This window comes from Nycticebus coucang, chromosome 3 (assembly GCF_027406575.1).
Source record: "Nycticebus coucang isolate mNycCou1 chromosome 3, mNycCou1.pri, whole genome shotgun sequence".
In the NCBI taxonomy this organism is placed as follows: Eukaryota; Metazoa; Chordata; class Mammalia; order Primates; family Lorisidae; genus Nycticebus; species Nycticebus coucang.
Genome location: NC_069782.1, coordinates 93,771,554 through 93,784,049, shown reverse-complemented (window position 1 = coordinate 93,784,049; position 12,496 = coordinate 93,771,554). Strand labels below are relative to the sequence as shown.

Genomic DNA, 12,496 nt, shown 5'->3' with positions numbered 1-12,496 from the left:
TCTGCAGATTATCTTTTTGAGATCTCTGTGGGCAGAGACCATGCCTCATTTATCTTTGTATCTCTAGCACACACATGGTGACCAGCACTAAAGAGGCATTCCATAAAAATGGAAAGGACAAATGATGCCTCTTGGTTGTCAAGATGTCTAACTGTACCAGACTCTTTTTTGACAGTAGATATTTTAGCCTGATAGGATTATGTGTGGAAACAGAATATGCCAACCCACACTGATAGCCTACAGGGTCCAGGAATTCCACACGGAAATTTTATGACTGAGCTTCAGAATGTTCTTTTTAAGGACTCGGAGCCCCTTCCTTTTCTTTGAGACAGAATCTCGCTCTTTCTTCCCAGCTGGAGAACAGTGGAGTCATCATAACTCACAGTAACCTCAAACTCCTAGGCTCAAGTGATCCTATTGCCTTGGTCCCTCGAGTAGCTGGGACTACAGGTACACACTACATTGCCCAGCTAATTTTTCCTATTTTTGGTAGAGATGGGGGTCTCACTCTTGCTCAGGCTGGTCTTAAACTTCTATGCTCAAGTGATCCTCCTGCCTTGGCTGCCCAGAGTGCTAGGATTACAGGTATGAGAGGCTTCCTTTTGATTATTCCTTAGATCTTGATCACAGTTCCATTAGAGGTGTATGAGTTGAGATCTGAGTATGCACCCTAAATTTGAGGATTCACCTTGGCTTCTGCTAGTGGCTATCATCAACCATGTAGAGTCTGCAAGGAGGTGTGTCCTCTTAAAAAGAGAACCAAACCCCATCTGACATCAGTGTGTAGGAGAGAGATGAGTAGAGGCCTGTCAGCCTCATCAGCCTCCTGGTTGACACTTATTAGCCTTGAGCCTCACCAGTCCCCTGCTCTTCTGCTGAGTCCTTGCTCAGGACCCAGGATGATTCTCTGATGTGAAGAAGGAAGGCAAGGGAGGTATTAAGGACATCTGGAGTGCTGGCATCCCCAAGTTCCTCAACCCCAGCCCAAGACACTTACGCAGACCCATGGGTGCTTGAGAGCCTGGTCAGCCGTAATGCGCTTTGCTGGGTTTATGGTCAACATCTGGTTGATCAAATTCTTGGCTTCAGGAGTCACTGTGTCCCATTCTGGTGATGGAAACTAAGGAGCAGGAACATGGGGGAGGAGGGATACAAATTTTGTAAGCCTCACAGCCTAAAATGTAGGCTCTGTCTTTGACCCAACTCCTATAATTGGGATACTCTGTGGTACCTAAAGCTGCCTGGCAGAGAGTTGGAGAAGCCCTGGCAACATCCCAGAACCTGTCAACTTAAAGAGTGGGAAAAGAAGACAGAACAATCATGGTTAGAATGCAGAATATATCAGATGAGCGTGGAAGGGGACTCCAGCGTTCTCTGGTTCTCTACTTAGGAGGAAACAGAGGCTCAGTGATAGGCCCATGGCACCTGCCATGGAGGGAGCCTCTAGACTTCTTGTCCCTATGTTATGCAGCACACCATGAGGCCTCTCCAGTCTTTACAAATAAATATCAAAGACTTCAGCAGGCTCCTCAATTTTATAGCTACCTTTAGAAGGCTAGACCAAAAAAAAAGTTGCTTTCTGAGGCATGGGGTGGCAAGAATTGAGCCCTGTATGTCCATCTCTGGGTCCTCAAAGTCCCGAGACCCCGTATCATGTGACACACTAAATAAGCTTCCTTCCTTGTCTCCCGTGGACAGAGCCAGAGGAGCAGGGGATCTGCCCTTTCTGGCTCGGTTGCTCGGCTCTCAGCAAACCGGTCCTTACATCATAGGCTCCAGCCTTGATCTGCTGATACAGCTTGTGCTGATCCTCATCCCAGAAGGGAGGGTATCCCACCAGGAGGATATACAGGATGACCCCTACGAGACAGAACACATAGGTCACTGGGGTCAGTCACTACTTCCCTGAGGAACCAAGAAAAGCCATGCAGGGCTCAGAGCCACCCAGAAAGGCACAGGCCATACCACAGTTAGAGGTGGATGCCAGCTGGTAACGCTGAGCCACCAGCCCCTCCTGCTTTGCCTCACTCCTCATAGCACCAAGTCACATCAGGGATTTCTCTAGGCACAACCCATCCTCTAAGGTGTGAGCAAATCTCTATCCAAGAAGGATGCAAAATAATCCAGGAAGTACTTGGGGAGGAAGGTGTGGTAGGAACAGCCACCCCAAGGGCACTAGAGTAAACACTGTGATTTCACATACACCAGGCACTTGTGCGACCCGCAAGGAATAGCGATGCCTCTTTCTCGCCATCATCGGAAGTCGAGGGCCCTTAACACCGAAAAGCTGAGTGTGTGGAATGGGCTTACCGCAGGCCCAGATATCCACAGGTTTTCCATAGGGATCTTTCCTCAAGACCTCAGGGGACAAGTAACCTGGGGTGCCAGCAAAACCTGCAGCAGAAGAGAAGGCAGAGGCACACTGAACCACTTTCTCTCTCATTTAATCCACATCAGCAATTTCCCCCAAGTCTCTTCTCATTCCTGCTGCTTTTGCTACATAAGCTCTCCCCACATAGGCAGCAAGAGATAACAGGCTGGGCTTCTTGTAGTGTCTGGAATCTAAATCAGAGGGCAAGTCCATATGCCTACCAGGAACTCTCAAATCCCCCCCTGAGGCAGCAAGAACACAGTGCTGACAACAGCTAGACTCACTGTACTGAGTCATACAAGGCCAGGAGGGATCTCTGTGCCCTCCCACCCTCCTCTAGTCTCTGAGGAGTCCAGGACCATTAAGAGTCTGGCTTCTGGTCCTAAGAGAGGAAGGCAGAGCAGGAAGAGGAGGAAGGGCGGGGGGTGCATTCCGGGAAAACAGGGTCATCCTTACCAAACCAAGCCTGCTGCTCTCCCTGCACTTCGATGGCTAGGCCAAAATCAGCCAACTTGACGGCGGCACCCTTGCATTTACTCGCCAGCAGTAGGTTCTCCGGCTGCAGAAGGAGCAGAGAGGACCTTGTGAAGCCCTCACCCTGCAGCTTCGAGGAAGCCTGGGTTGGACCCATGCAGTACCAATATCTGGCACCAGGTGGCGCCAACACTTCACACGTGGAGGCAAGGGGAGCCTGCATCTTACCTTCAGGTCTCGGTGGACGATGTCATGCTGGTGAATATGGTTAACACTCTCCAGAATCTGATGTATACAGTGGCTGGAAAAGCAGAAGGAAAAGAAGTGTCAGTGCAGAGTTAAACCATCTTATCCATGACCACACGCTGCGGAGTAAGGCTTGTAACAATAGGTCACAGGTTCATGGAGAATCACTAAACATCATTCAGTTCAACTTATTTCATGAAAAGGAAACTGAGGCCCAGGTAGATTAAGTGAAATTTTCACCATCCATCACCTGCTAAATAAGGGCAGAGGAGAGAATAGAACAGAGGTCCATTAGGCCTCTTTTTCTTTTTGAGATAGAGTCTTACTATGTTGCTCTCGGTAGAGTGCCATGGTGTCATAGCTCACAGCAACCTCAAACCCTCAGGCTTAAGCGGTTCTCTTGCCTCAGCCTCCCTAGTAGCTGGGACTACAGATGCCCGCCACAACGCCCAGTTATTTTTTTGTTGCAGTTATCATTGTTGTTTTTAGCTGGCCCGGGCTGGGTTCAAACTCGCCAGCCTTGATGTATGTGGCCAGCACTGTAACCACTGTGCTTACGGGCGCCAAGCCCTTTCCTTCTTTTTCTTTCCCTATATAGTAACTTTGTTCTTGGAGAAGAGGCTTGTGCTAGCAACTTAGGAAATAGAGTCCAACTAAACCACCTAAGTTGTTTTTGAGTTTCCACTCATTCATTTAACTAAACATTTATCAAGTGTCTATAAAGCATTGTGCTTGGGACCACACAGAATATACAGAAGAGCAAGACATAGCTACTACACTGAAGTTTATAATCTAATAGGGGAGATAAAACAAACACACTCACGCTTTAGGTTCCAAACAGGGCACCTAAGGAGGAGCATTTCTGATGATTTTGTAAAGAAAAAGACAAACTAACCAGAGACGCTTTTTTTAAAAGATGAGGTCTTGCTATGTTACCCAGGCTGGTCACCAATTCCCGAACTTAAGCAACACTCCCATCTCAGCATTCCAAGTAGCTGGGACTACAGGCCAGAATCACATTCTTGAATTAAGACTATCCACCTTGCAAAAACCATCCTCCTCTCTCTGCAGTCAAACTCCTGGCAGGGAGCATGGGCGGTCTACAGCTGTGGTTTTCAATTGACTTTGCCCCCCTAGGGAACATTTGGCAATGTCTAGAGATACTTCTGATTGTCACAACCGGTGTGTGTGTGTGTGGGGGGGGGTTGCTACCAGCATTTAGTGGGTAGAGGCTGAGAATGCTTCTAAATGTCTACAATGCACAGGAAAGGCCCTCACAACAAAAAATTATAAGGCAAAAATGTCAGCAGCACCAAGGCTGAGGAACCTTAGCCTGGAGGATAGATTTTCATCATCAGGGACTACCAGGTATGCAGTGTCCAGGTGTGCTGACCTGGGTGGCCTGGGCTTATTATTGCTTCCTCTTCAATCTGATGCTGGGGTTCCCACAAGAGCCATGGGGTCTTACTGGGACCCTGGAGGCTGAGGCTCAGGCCTTCTCATAGGACACAGCCTGAACTGAGCTGAAGAGGCGAGTCTCCACAGAAATGTATAATTAGAACAGAGCCGGGCTAGCAGGGAGAGCCTTCTGGCCAAAAATGGCAAAAGTGCGAAGTGTCCCAGCAGAGCCAGGCCAAGCCCACTGGTACAGTCACCCCCCTCAGGCCCCCGCCCCTAGCTCTCCCTCCTCCCCCCAGTTTCCCTGACTGAGCTATCACTGCCTCCTCCGCCAGAGAGCCTGGTCCTCCCCTGCTGGCACTGGAATTCATCTCCCCATTTGAGAATTTTTCCTGAGGCTGAAGCATCTGAAGTTGATCAGCAAACATTGGCTGTTCAGGGTTGAGAAATTCGTGAGGAAGCTGCACTCCCCCACTCTCCAGAGGCAGCCAGAGCTGCCACATAAGCCAGATAAGCTGCAGGCAGGATGATCAAAACCAGGTTGTAAAGACATCACCCTCAGAGAAAAGCAAGAGCTGAGGCGGGAAAGGCAGGCCAAACAGGCGCCTGAGCACTGTGGTGTGGGAGGAATTGTGCTGTGTCACAAGGAGGAGGCTCCAGAGCTTCCTGGGAGGACTGGGGGCTGAGGCATGAGGCTGAGGAATGGTCCTTCAGCCACAGGAGCCTCACTCAGACTGGTCATGGTGGGCAACCAACAAGGTGGCAGAGGCTGACAGATCCCCACTAAATTCCTGGTTGGATTAACCCCAAACCCAGCACTGCTTTGGGTCAGAAGCCATGTTTTCTCCGCCCTTGAATCATACTAGGACCTCAGCTCAGTGGCTTGTCCATACTGATTTATCAGAGGAAAGAACAGGGTAGAGAGAGAGCCCTTGGCATGCTTGTAAGTACACAACAGTATAATAAAAAGGTATTCTGGGTAAAGGAGACTTGTAAAAGGTTTGCAAAAAAAAATTGAACTGGAAACGTTGGGGGTTTGTTTTGGTTTTTTAAGACAGGGTTTCACTCCGTCCCCCAAGCTGCAGTGCAGTAGCCTGGTCATAGCTCACTGTAACTTTGAATTCCCAGGCTCAAGTGTTTCTACTGCCTCAGCCTCCAGAGCAGCTGGGACTACAAGTGCATTCTACCACCACACCTGACTAATCTTTTTCTTTCTTCTTTTTTTTTTTTTTTTTTTAAAGAGATGGCATCTCACTATGTTGTCCTGGCTTTCTCAAAAACTTGGGCTCAAGCAATCCTCCTGTATTGGCCTCCCAAAGTGCTGGGATTATAGGTATAAGCCACTGCTCCTGGCCCTGAATTTTTAATTTCTAACACCATCCATAGTATGCAGCTCTAGCCTAGGTCTACAAAATCTGTCCAGACAGGAGCTCTCTGATCTTCCTCAAAGACCATTCAAATAGGTGCAATCCAGGTCCTGTAAGGCAGCCAAGACTCATTTATTTATTTATTTATTTATTTAATTTATTTTTTTTAATCAGAGTCTCACTTTGTTGTCCTCGGTAGAGTGCTGTGGTGTCATAGCTCAAGGCAGCCTCAAACTCTTGGGCTGAAGTGATTCTCTTGCCTCAGCCTCCTAAGTAGCTGGGACTATAGGTGCCTGCCACAATGCCTGACTATTTTTAGAGTGGAGTCTCGCTTTTACTCAGACTGGTCTCTAACTCATGAGCTCAGGCAATCCACCCACCTTGGCCTCCCAGAGTGCTAGGATTACAGGCATTAGCCACGGTACCTGGCCAGCCAAGACTTATTTTTTTTTTTTTTGTAGAGACAGAGTCTCACTTTATTGCCCTTGGTAGAGTGCTGTACCATCACAGCTCACAGCAACCTCCAGCTCCTGGGCTTAGGCAATTCTCTTGCCTCAGCCTCCCCAGTAGGTGGGACCACAGGCGCGGCCACAACGCCGGGCTATTTTTTGTTGCAGTTTGGGCGGGGCCAGGTTTGAACCCACCACCCTCGGTATATGGGGTCGGGGCCCTACTCACTGAGCCACAGGTGCAGCCCACCAAGACTTATTTTAATCCCAAACTCTAGAGCTACTATTGAATCACTGGGGACTCATCTCACCTGGCATCTGCTTCACTGTAGTACTCTCTGGCCACAATGTCTTCAAACAACTCCCCGCCGGTAACACTGTAACCAACAGAAGAAGAGGGTCAGAGCAGGCATAGGTCCCTAGGCCAACCCCCACGTCCAACAGGAAACAGGGTTGCATTGTAGAATAGAAATCAGAGAATTCCCAACTCCATGTGCATTTTCAATGAGATCCCTGAACAGGCTCAATCCTTTAATGACATAGGACTGCCTTTTTTTTTTTTTTTTAATTGAAGCAGCGTATCACTTTGTTGCCCTCAGGAGTGTGCCATGGTGTCAGCTCACAGCAACCTCAAATTCTTGGGCTCAAGTAATCCTCCTGCCTCAGCCTCCTGAGTAGCTGGGACTATAGGCGCCCACCACAACGCTCGGCTATTTTTAGAGACGGGGTCTTGCTCTTGCTTAGGCTGGTCTCGAACTTGTGAGCTCAAGTGATCTACCTGCCTTGGCCTCCCAGAGAACTAGGATTACAGGCATGAGCCACTGTGCCCGGCTGACATAAGACTTCTTGAGGTATCATGGACTCTCTCTTTCTTCTGGACATTTCTGTTTCTATAACCTACAGATGAGCAAATAGTCAAGCAGAGACGAAACTACGGGACTCTAAGAGAAAACAGCCAATCTACCCAAAAAGTCATTACTTTGAGACCAGTATGAATACTAAAATATAAGCTGCCCAAGGACAGATCTACTACCGAAGTTGAAGGATAATGAGACCAATAAGAGAGACCCAACCCTGAAAATACTGGAAGGAGTTTCCAGGAGGTGAAGAGCCACTTTAAGAAATTAAAACACAGCCAAAGTGGAGAAGAGACCAAATGGAGCCTGGTTTATGACTAATAAAAGCTACCTTCAATTTCCCAGAATGTTTAAGGTCATGCAAAGAGCTAGCTGTATTTTATTTCTCCACTAAGGATAACACATGAGAAACAAGAAAAAGGCATCTATGGGAGGTGTGCTGCTGATCAGAAATGTGAGAACAATGCCATCCTGGGATTTAGAGCCCTGGGTGAGCAGTAAGACCCCCTCAGGGGCTCTGGGCCAGCAACCTGCCCCATCACCAGAGGAAGCTCACAATCAAAAATCAAAAGACCCTCAGGCAAAGAAGAGGGACCTGGGCAGAGGCTGGAGACCCTGTTTAGGCCTTTTCCCAAGCCTTCATCTCGAGGCAGCTGGAGGAAAAGGCCCCCACACCCTTGGAAAATGGCACTTACAGGTCAAACACGAGGTAGTGAAACCCTTCTTCAGAAATACTGTCATGGAGGCGCACTGCAAGAGAGGAGACGGGGACAGAGATTAACAGAGAGAAAACTCGAAATCCTACTCTCCTCCTCCTCCTCCTTGGCAGCCCCAGCCCGCCCCATCCTGTCAGCCTCACTGGGCTCCCACCTGAAGGACCAGAGGGGAGAAGTAGCAAGATGCCCAACACCCCCCGATCCAAGGTTACGGGGCCTCAGAGCCAGACAACAGTGCTCTGGTCGCCACCTCAGACTCAGGCAAGAGACAGAAGCTTCCTGGCTAAGCAGTAAGTCAAGATGGAGAAAAGGAAGAACCTTCCTGGAGGAGCTGGTCTCAGAGAAGGTGGCCCTGGGCTGAGTGATGCATGAGGGTGGAACGCAGAGTGAGAAGCACCTCGTGTCGCTGACGGCAGGGGCAGAGAATGACCAGACCAGACAGCCGGAGAATTCTTTCAGAGTAAATGGGAGCAGGGGGACTAAGGGGAGGTGAAGGTGGGAAGGCTGGGCCAGCAGGAAGGCATGTGGCTCAGAATAATGCTGGGAGGCCCAGAAGGCCGTGGGCACATTCAGGCAACAACCACAATAACTGCTTATTAAGTGCCTACTATGTAATGGGCCTGTGTTTGACTCGTGGCATATGCTACTGATTCCATAAGCATTTACTGAGTGCCTACTGTGTGCCACATAGTGGGATTCAGGAGGGATAGATATAGTGCCTCTCCATGAGGAGTTCATTACTCCTTTCAACCACCTGAGATGAATGTGATTACCAATTTACAGATGAAAACACCAGAGAATCAGGGATATATAGTCTCCTTGCCAAAGGCCACCAGAGAGCTTCTAAATGGTGGGTCAAGATGAGGGCGGCGCCTGTGGCTCAGTGGGCAGGGCGCTGGCCCCATATACCGAGGGTGGTGGGTTCAAACACAGCCCCGGCCAAACTGCAACAAAAAAATAGCCGGGTGTTGTGGCAGGCGCCTGTAGTCCCAGCTACTCGGGAGGCTGAGGCAAGAGAATCGTCTAAGCCCAGGATTTGGAGGTTGCTGTGAGCTGTGACGCCACAGCACTCTACCGAGGGCAACAAAGTGAGACTGTCTCAAAAAAAAAGATGAGAACCCAGTGTTTTCTAACTCCGAAGACTGGTCTACACCGCTGTTTCCTGCAAGAAAACACAGGGCAGCCCAAACATCCAGGATCCCAGAAAGAAGACTGCTCACAAACATCCCTACAATGGCATTGTGCACAGGTCCAGGAGGCACCACACGGAGATGACCAGTGCCAGTCACCAACTGTGAGGAAAGCTGGCCAGCAGAATCCCTTTCCATTCCCTACCTCCAAAGCTCTTGGGCAAAACACCAGCCTAGTATCTTCTGAGGTCTCCTCTTCAAGCTTCTGCCCACAAAGCCACCTCTGGGTTAAATGCCAACCCCTGAGCATCATTCTAATGCGGACACGACCATGCTTTGGCCGACTATCCCCTGTCTCTCTCCTCACCTGAACTCTCTTGCTGGGGAACCTCCGTTCCAAAGGCCTCCCTCTGACTGACCACTGCCCCAGTCCTTGGCAGTTAGAGGAGCACCTCACGGAGCATTTTAGGAATGGCCTCAACACCAAACCAACTGGGGAAGTACTCGGAGGCAAAGAAATCCCCACGTCTCTTCCTTGGCAGGCCCAGCTGCTTCCATTTCCAGTGTTAGAGCATTTCCTCGGGACTGAGGTGCTTCTCTACATCCCCTCCCCACTGAAGCCAGATCAGTCAGAAGACAAAATACACAACCCAGACGTCCATACCCCGAGGCACTGAACCATCGCTACAGGCCCCTGGTTCTTCTCGCCCAAATTGAGGACTCAAAGGGCTGCCAGGGCTGGATCTAGTGCCTCACACATGTTTACATGTCAGAGTGCCCGAACCAGACGTTACTGAACCTGATCTGGTCATCAACCCCCAAATCCCACCCAATCTCAGTATTTCCGTGAACGGGATCAAAAGCAGGTGATACTTCTTTTTTTTTTTTTTTTTTTGTGGTTTTTGGCCGGGGCTGGGTTTGAACCCACCACCTCCGGCATATGGGACCAGCGCCCTACTCCTTGAGCCACAGGCGCCGCCCCAGCAGGTGATACTTCTAACAGTCCTCCTGCCCAAACTGTTCGGCTCTTGGGCAAACGAATTTCTGCTTCCCTCAGCCTGCAGATGACAGAGGAGGGATTTAGGACAGAAGGAAGGAGCCAGAGCCAGACTCTGCTTCCCTCCCTCCCACCCACCTAACCTGGGCATGCTCAGTCACGTTTCCCCAAGTCCTCACTGTGCGTCTCTGGTCTCAGTTGGAGCCTCACGCTGAGTCTTGCTGCAGCTGCTGCTCCCTCACTTCCAAAAGGACTTTCCATTTAATTAAAAATTTGCTATTAAAAAGCATTAAAGTGTGTAATACAAATAATCCCCTGGAAATCAGCTGTCCCAGAAGCTAACGACTAGGGAGGTAACTAACAGCAGCAGGATGGGAGCTCACAGGGCAGCAGGTACGATGCTCACAGCCACTCCCAGGGGAGTCGTGCCACTCCTCAGTCCTGCCTCACTTAGACCCCCGCCCCACACCCATCCTGGCCCAGGGCAGCAGGGCTGAGAACAGGACAAAAAGTATGGGACTCATGCCTCTGCCCAGACATGGAGTCACTGGCATCTGCCCTCATCCAGGAAGGCCACACACAGAGCCCAGGTGGGAGGAAGCTGGGGAAGGGAATGAGGAGAGAGAAGCAGCAAAGGAAGACTAATCCTCCTGGGCCACCCAGCAGAGAGAAGGGCTTTGATGTGAGCCCCAGAGCAAGGCACCAGCAAGACAAGGAAGGACTGGGGAAGGCCTGCATCTGAATAAGATTGCTGTCATCTTTTTTTAATTTGTAAAGAAATTAACAGAGCACTGAGGACAAGAGGAGGAAGGACTACATCATTCTAAATGCCTACCTAGCAGATTCTTGAGAATGACTGGAATTAGAACAACTAATGCTTAGTTGAGTTCTTCCTACGTGCCAGGCACCGTGCCCGCCGTCGTGAGGCTTCACAGGCATTATTTTATCGAACCCTTGCATTAACTCTGTAGGGCTGTAACACACCCATCTAACAGGAGAGGAAACTGAGGGTCTAAACAAAACCTGCCCAAAGTCACACTATGTGCAGAACCAGGAGCTGAAGCCGAGACACACTGACGTCAAGATCCCTGATACCACTAGGGAGTCACTTTCTCCAAACTCTTTAGACAAAATATCTCCAGTCTGTCCCCACCACCCCTGGCAAGTTTGATTGGTCTGACAACACTCATTAGGCACCCACCCTGAAGAGGTGAGGCTGTACATGCCATGGAAACGGCTGTGAAGAGGAGGAGCCAGCCCTGCTACCCCAAGCTTCCAGGCAAGGGGAAAGACGGGCTTTAAACCAGCAATTACATAAATATGTAACAAAGCACAGTGGTGCTGAGCACCGTAAGGCAGAAGCAAGGAAACCATGGAGGCGTGGGATAAAATAATCTGACACTCAGCCCATTCCTCGGTCATGACAGGGCATGAAGGCCAGGGAGGGCAAGACCCAGTCTACAAGACAGAAGATCTATGAAAAGGGGGATAAAACATGCCCTGTAATTCAGCCACAGACCTAATCACGATTCTCTAAAACTGTGGAAGATAGCATAGACCCAAACACCTAAATATCTTTATTTGGTATTTCATACCTTTAAGAACTGAGATAGCCACAACCCAAATGTTGTGGCTATTTCCAATTCTTTAAAAACCACCCAACAATATGCCACATTTTAACTAACAAATTTTTCTCAAAAAAGCACTGGAAAAGTGTCACTGTTAAAAATGTCTGCAGCAATTAACCGAGTGGGAAGGAGGTCCGATTGCTCTGGGGAATTGTGGGAGACTCAGCTGGCACCCCCAAAGGAGCTGATGGTGGCAGGATTTCCCCCTATCCCACCCACAATAGGGATTTAGCAGCAGCTCAGTCATGATTCAACATCTCCTTCTCTTTCTGTGTACTGTTTTTTGCTACATTTACTGTTAGCTGAAAGGGCCCTGGGCCCAAGGTAAATGGCAGCCTGGCTTGAATAATTTGCAAACAGAGTTGGGGCAGGAAATTGAGGACAGACCCCTTCTGGGAGCTAGGATCTCTGTTTTTGTTGTTGTTTGTTTTGAGACAGAGCCTCAAACTGTTGCCCTGGGTAGAGTGCCATGGCATTACAGCTCACAGCAACCTCAAACTCCTGGGCTCAAGTGATCCTCCTGCCTCCACCTCCCAAGTATCTGGGACTACAGTCACCCGCCACAAAGCCCGGCTATTTTTTGGTTGCAGCCATCATTGTTGTTTGGTGGGGCCGGGTTGGATTCGAACCCACCAGCTCAGGTGTATTTGGCTGGTGCCTTAGCTGCTTGAGCCACAGGCGTCTAGCCGGATCTCTGTTTTTGTTTTCATCATCTCAGTTTCCTAGCTTCTTTTACTCTCTGATTCTCCCTCCCGTAACAACTCCGTGAAGGGGCTCAGATGACAAAACAGACACAGGCACACTTAAATAACTTGCTGGAGGTCACAGACACTAACTAGCAAATCTCAGATTCAAACCTCAAA

At 49.4% G+C, this 12,496-nt stretch overlaps 1 protein-coding gene across 26 annotated transcripts in view; it reads right to left on the bottom strand.

The window, feature by feature from the left end:
* The window catches only part of CAMK2G (calcium/calmodulin dependent protein kinase II gamma), a 62,638-nt gene that overhangs the window by 32,283 nt on the left and 17,859 nt on the right, over window positions 1-12,496 (bottom strand). For all 26 annotated transcript variants that reach the window (XM_053582474.1, XM_053582485.1, XM_053582480.1 and 23 more), the window contains exons 4-10: window positions 7,858-7,912; window positions 6,617-6,682; window positions 3,074-3,146; window positions 2,828-2,930; window positions 2,311-2,394; window positions 1,766-1,860; window positions 998-1,120 (exon numbers count right to left, since the gene is read on the bottom strand). In XM_053582474.1, the coding sequence (XP_053438449.1) occupies window positions 998-1,120; window positions 1,766-1,860; window positions 2,311-2,394; window positions 2,828-2,930; window positions 3,074-3,146; window positions 6,617-6,682; window positions 7,858-7,912 (599 nt within the window). The remainder of the gene's footprint in view (window positions 1-997; window positions 1,121-1,765; window positions 1,861-2,310; window positions 2,395-2,827; window positions 2,931-3,073; window positions 3,147-6,616; window positions 6,683-7,857; window positions 7,913-12,496) is intronic.